Source organism: Fundulus heteroclitus, chromosome 8 (genome assembly GCF_011125445.2).
Source record: "Fundulus heteroclitus isolate FHET01 chromosome 8, MU-UCD_Fhet_4.1, whole genome shotgun sequence".
In the NCBI taxonomy this organism is placed as follows: domain Eukaryota; kingdom Metazoa; phylum Chordata; class Actinopteri; order Cyprinodontiformes; family Fundulidae; genus Fundulus; species Fundulus heteroclitus.
The window spans coordinates 2,463,436-2,469,620 of NC_046368.1; the positions used below are offsets into that span (position 1 = coordinate 2,463,436).

At 40.0% G+C, this 6,185-nt stretch overlaps 1 protein-coding gene across 1 annotated transcript; it reads right to left on the reverse strand.

Moving 5' to 3' along the window:
- Window positions 1–1,854: 1,854 nt before the first annotated feature.
- On the reverse strand, window positions 1,855–5,893 carry LOC105925751. The gene is made up of 8 exons (XM_036140690.1): window positions 5,842–5,893; window positions 3,906–3,985; window positions 3,556–3,763; window positions 3,276–3,474; window positions 3,023–3,179; window positions 2,339–2,432; window positions 2,188–2,260; window positions 1,855–2,092 (listed from the first exon to the last, which is right to left on the reverse strand). The coding sequence occupies exons 1-8, from the start codon at window positions 5,891–5,893 to the stop codon at window positions 2,035–2,037; spliced, it is 921 nt and encodes a 306-aa protein (XP_035996583.1). The 3' UTR covers window positions 1,855–2,034.
- Window positions 5,894–6,185: the final 292 nt, after the last annotated feature.

Here is a 6,185-nt window from a genome sequence, read left to right on the forward strand (position 1 = left end):
CTTTCTCCAGCTCGGTGTTACATTTCTTGAGCATTTGCTTTTGCTGTTTCGCTGCCTTGATCTGACATTTCAACAGATCTACATCCATTAACAGCAGGTTATTAGTGTCCCGCTCCTGCTGAAGTTCCTTGTTCCTCCTGTTCAGAATCGCCACTTTCTCCTCGTTTTTAGCTGCGATGGCCTTCAGAGTCTTCTGGGTCTCCAGCTCCATTTCCAGTTTCTTCATCTGCAGTTTGCATTCGATGTTCAACTTCATCTCTGCCTTCTTTGAGTTTTTTCGACCCCACAAAGCATTTGTGATTTCAAAGTTTTGTTCAAGCTCTTTGTTCATTTCGTAGAGTTTCTGGACGGCCGTGTTGTTCTTTCGGCGCGTTTTGTACGACTGATAGCAGGCGGAGTCGCCTTGAAGCCTGAAAAACTTAAACATCTTGAGATCTTTCTTGCAGTTCACAGAAAACCAACTTTAAATAAAGCTTCTCGGACGGATCTCTGCTTAGAATGCAGAGAATTCCAACGACACATCAGAGAACCCAGTGACTCAGAGGAGGCTGTGACATCATCAATCATCGATGACATCGTGAGGCTGTGATGTCACCCAGCCAGCAGAATTCTGAAGCTTGTTGTTCTGGAAGCTGCATTTTAACATTTTGGGAAAAATGTTCAGCAGAAATGTTTGTAAGCATAAGAATGAATCTGAAGTTTGCTTGCTGTGTAACAGACTGTGAGGAAGCAGAATGAATCTAATAACAAATATGATAGCATATAATTTCCCTAAAATTATAATAATTCATTTAAATGAAAGCAGACATGTGATAATAATTCCAATATATATATATGTCATGGTTGAGTTTTGGTTTGGCTTTGTTTTTCTGTTATTTTCATTTTTTCATCTCTTTTGGGTTACGTTTGACTTTATTTATTGTTAGTTTTCAGTCATCAGTTTTTTTCTGTCATCTTCACTTCACCTCCTCAGCAGTCAGTCACACCTGATAATCATTTACCAGTTAATTAGCCAGACCCTTGTTTCACCTGTTAGTGCTCTATTTAAACCTCCCTCTGCCTTCAGTTCAGCACTGGGCCGTCATCATTCCACACCTCTCCATGCCAGTCCCTGGTTTTGCCTTGGAAGATTTGTTTTTCTTGTTTAAGGTTAGTCCTGCCAGTTTTCTATAGTCTCTTACTTTGCTGTTTGTCCCTGGAGAAGCTCAGCTCATTGCTGGTGTTCTGACACAACCACATCTCTTTCTGTTCTGGATTATTCTTGTGGATTTTGGCTTTTCTGGATTTTGACCCCCACTCGTGTTTTGAACTGTCCTCTGTGTGATCATTATTGGATTATTGACCACCTCTCTGGATCGTTTATGGGTCTGTTTGACCTGAATAATGTTTACGTCTACTCTTTGGATTCTACTAGCGGTTCAACCCTAAGTGTGAGTGCCTCTGCATGCATGCGTGTGTCTCTGTGACGGGCCAGCCACACCCACTGTCTGCAGCAGAACCTGGCATGTGGAGAAATGGGAAATTGACCCAGCTATATATAAAGAATGAAATATGACTCAGAACGTAAAACAAAACGCTGATTTAATTCAGATTTTACAGTTTCTCACAGCAAATATCCATGGGCTGTAATTTAAATGCACTGTGCTGATCTGACCTCCAGCTGCCTGATTATCATTCTATTCAGAATCACTCCTTCACAACAGACTGCATTTATTTCAATAAGTCAATGTTTGCAGGCGAGTGACAACAATCACTTATGAGTAGAAACATCTTTATTTTCCACTGAAATGCTGTTCTCTAACCCATTGCTCAAGGAGCTAAATTATATTTTAGAAATAGCTGAATTTACAGAAGAAAGTTCAGAATAAACTTAAAACACCTAAATGAGGACAAATTTCCATAAAGTAAAGGTTTAAGTTGTAAAAGCTGATGGGTTCATGGTTGCTGTAGGTACCAAACTGACCAGGTGGGGGTGCTGTTTCTACACAGACAGGTGACCACAGGTGAGGCATGACGTCTGCAGGTGAGACACCTTCACTGGTTCTGCTGCTCGTCTTCTGTCTCACCTTTTGTCTTTCTACTTTTGTTCTTCCTGTAAATCAAACATTTAAAGTCAGAAGAAGAGTTCAAGATTATGATGATGTTGTTAATCTGAGAGTAAAAATAAAACCTGAAGTTCCTTCTCACTTTTTCTGAGGTTTTCCAAAGTGGCTTGGTATGCGAGCGTGTCGTTTTATTTCTTTACATACAAGTGGCAGTTCTAGTAAAACGTAAAGGTAAAAATGATTTCCTCCAATCTAATGAAGCAGAAATAAAGAGCATCAGTTGCTGTTCTTACTCAGTTTCTCATCTGTAATGTCTATTTCTGCCAGACCAAAAGCAAAAGTAGAATCCTCAGGAACAGAGAAGCGTATCTCCTCACCGCCCTTGCCCTGAAAACGTAAACACATGAAAACTAAATTATTTAGGATTGAAAACTTTAAAGAATCCAATTTAGCTCAAAACAGCATTTTAGATTAGAGCAAAGCCCCAAACTGACCAAATGCTAATATCAAGACTAAAGGTCAGATTTATATCCAGATGCAGACAGAATAACTGAAAATTAAGATGTATGGTGAATTAAAGATTACAAAAACAGTATCAACGGACAGGAAAGGCGGACGAGGCAACAGACGGAACCAGGAAGGCAACTCAGAAATGTTTCAGATCATCCAACAAGTTCAAATAGAAAAAATAAACCCAGCGTTTGGATTAGGATGTTTATTGTGAAGCAGGAAAACCCAAAACTAGCCCGGTTCTGTGTAAATAAACTATTCACACCCGGACCCTGATGCTGCCGCCCTGACAGCAGCAGCTGCTAACAGCTTCTGAGTTTTTACATCACAGGAGGAATCTGGAGCGTCTGCTGAGTCCGTTTTCTAGCTGCATCGCTACAGAGAGCGGTTCTAAAGAGGAGAAGCTGACTCTGGATCTGATGTGTGAAGTTATTTCAGCTACGCTGATCTTGTTTAGCTCTGCTTACCCTAGCAGACATGGCTCCAGTTTGCTTCTGCTTCGCAGACACCGATCCCGACCCTGAAATCTTGCTGAACAGCTCCACCTGCTTGGAGTTCCTGACGATCTTATAAACAAAAGTGAGTCTTTCTGTTGACTTTAGAGGTTGGTACGGTTGGATTTTCCTAAAAGGAGAATAAAACCCAGAGACATAAATGACTAAAAACAAAAAAATACAAGTTTTCTGCGCATTTAAAACAGTCATTTAGAATAAAACATACCGGTTTTCATAACGTTTTCTAAATTCTCTCAAGTTGACAGTCTCATATTTCAGGTCGAATTGAGAGGCGCTGCTTTCATTGCTTCCTTCAGCTGCCCCGTCAATTTTAGCACTTGGAAAAGATGCGTTGAGCTTTCCTTCCAAGCTCAGATGGTCTGAAGTCCTGATGTCCTTCAGCAAACTGCCTTTACTGATGAACTCTAACAGAGTAACAGAGACGGGTTAGTTAGCTGGTTAGGAGACCCACATCTGGGATGTTTGGCCTCCAACACGTTGGTCACCTGATAAATTTTCAGGGGCGTCTTTAAACATGAGATCCTTCAACGTCAGATTAATGAAGCTGTACTTGGTGATCGGCCAGCCTTTCCTCTTATTGATCTTGACCAGTGAAAACATCTCGATGTGATTATTCAGGTTATCATTATATATGAGATCCCGCTCTGCACCCAGACACCTGAGAACGGCTTTAGTCTTCGCAGCAAACATCTCCTGCAACACAAAACGTGGCGTAAAGGTTAAAAAGGGACCTTATCCTCTCTTTTTAAAATGAGCTGCTTCCAGAACCAGTCTGAAGAAGTGCAGATCAGGTCTAGCGGAGCATGAGTGATGAGGACTCACCTGGAGGACTCACCTGGCTGATGGAGCTCCGCTTCACCTGCGGCTGAGAGGAGGCGCGGCTGCAGCCTTTTATGGTGACAAAGTGAAACAGTCCTGATGCACAGCAGGAAAACCAAGCGCTCACAGAAAAATTCAACCCGTCAGACTAGAAGTTAAACTCCACACGTTGACCTTTGACCCAGGAATGTTTCAGATGTGGAACATCAGTTAATTAGGCTTTCTGATTAACTGTGTGGAGAAGGGAAATATAAGTACACCTCCTTATGTTCCAGTTTTTCACTCACATCTTCTCCACTTTGGCTTCATCGTTGCTTTATAAATCATAAACTAAGGAATCTGCTGTGTGACTTCCACCCCTGAGTTTTTAATAAATCATTTTTCATCCAGTAAAGATGCCATATTGTTATATTAAATATCAGGAATTGCTAGCGTGTGCCCTTTTATACCATAATTATCCATTTATACATTTACCTGAAAAAGCAGTTAATAATGAAAGTGAAAGAATGCAGTGTTGATTTTCAACAAACTTTGAATTTAACCTCGGTTCTTTTCTGCTGGATTTATTTTAACATTTCAGTCTCTCAGACTCTTTTCTCCTCTCCTGCAACAGATTTCTGCTGAATACAGAGTTTTTTATGCTCCAGTCGCCCAAATCCTCATTTTTCCACCTGCTGATCAGAAAAAGGTTCAGGAACGGTCCAATGCTTAAAAAGGGGCTAAATACTTAGCCATACAGGCTGGTTCTGTTAAATTTTTCCTTTAATAAATACAATCATTGTTAGCAAGCTGCTGCTTTTATTTACACTGGTGATCTTTGATTTTACTTTTGATCTGAAACCAAAAGAGGAAATCTGTGAGGGGACAAATAACTGGGAACATGTTTGAGACGATGGACCCCACCAGAACTCAAAAGAACCGGCACAGAGGAGACAGATGTTTAGATCCAGATGTTAGAGGCATAAATCGAACAGTTCATGGGTCCGATTCTTGGATGCAGACAAACATCATTACATTCATGAAGGATGAGCACCATGGTCAAGTTCAGCCTTTTATTGTTAGTCTTTCTGATACGTTCTTCAGAACTGGACTATGATAAGATAACTTTCTTGTCCATCACATTTCCTGAGAAGGAGACTCGTCTGTGACGTCTTAGCTAGTTATTAATCACTGATCCAGAGTGTAACTCTGTGTGTTGCTGCTGCAGTCGCGCTCGAATTAGCCTATTCTGGGACAATAAAGGCATTTCTTATCATATCTAACAACAAGGAAACACATTTTTCTCACATTTTAAATTCTCCTGTCGTGACACGCGTTGTCCCAGCACTAGTGGGTCTGATTTAAACAGATAAGCCTCAATCATCAGAGACACATCTTTGATGATTGCCAGCTTTGCAGCATGAAGGGTTTTAACTGAGATGTTATCCCACAAGCTCTGCCTTTAAATATTTTCACTATCAAAGCAAAGCTGCAAAATGTTTCAGTCTAGTTTCTTTTTAACTAAACCAAATATTCCATCTTGACCTGTTACAAATGTCCTGTAGCAGCCGACAGGTGAGTCATTTCTGCTGATGGAGAATCAGAACCACCCCAACCATCGTTCTGATGAACACATGTGGATCTGTCAGCTACAGGATTCATTTTAAGGTGTTGATGGTTTTTAAATGTTTGATTGTTAAATGTTCTCCCCTCTAAATGTGCTAAATAAATAAAGGTGACGTTGAGAAGTCATATTACACTATTATAACCTGCCTTTCTTTTTAAAAACAGAAACCAATCTTGGCTGTATGCACTGTCATTGAAACTAATCTCTTATTAATTTCATAAATTATCAAGAAGGAGATCAGTAAATTTCATCCAAGCTAACATTTATTAAATTGTTGAAATAATTGAGAACAGGTTCCAGAACAGGAAATTTTATTCTAACAAAAACCAGACAACATTCTTTTAACCATCTTGCTCTCCAACAATGGCCTCCATGGCCCGACTTCTCAGAGCCGCCATGACTCAGCAAAACAGGTTAAAACAAATATACAACTAGAAAAATTTGCATTTCCTGCGAAAATGCACTGTGAATGCAGATAGCTGAATGATTGAGCAAAAGATGCAGAAGATCTTTGAAGAAGAGAAAAAATTGATGAAAAGCATTGAAGAAGTTGAAAAAGTTGAAGAAGTTGAAAAAGTTGAAGAATTTGAAAAAGTTGAAGAATTTGAACATGAAAGAACAATAGCCGAATGATTAGAAGAAGAAAAAACTGAGGGAAAGGCACCAAACATTTCCTAACTCATTCTAAAC

Excerpts from the sequence above, each read along its gene's own strand:
- LOC105925751 (XM_036140690.1), bottom strand. The coding sequence starts at position 5,893 with ATGGCGGCTCTGAGAAGTCGGGCCATGGAGGCCATTGTTGGAGAGCAA. Across the intron at positions 3,475-3,555 it reads CGCCCCTGAAAATTTATCAG|AGTTCATCAGTAAAGGCAGT; the intron begins GTGACCAACGTG and ends TTACTCTGTTAG. Across the intron at positions 2,093-2,187 it reads TTTGGAAAACCTCAGAAAAA|GAAGAACAAAAGTAGAAAGA; the intron begins GTGAGAAGGAAC and ends TTTGATTTACAG.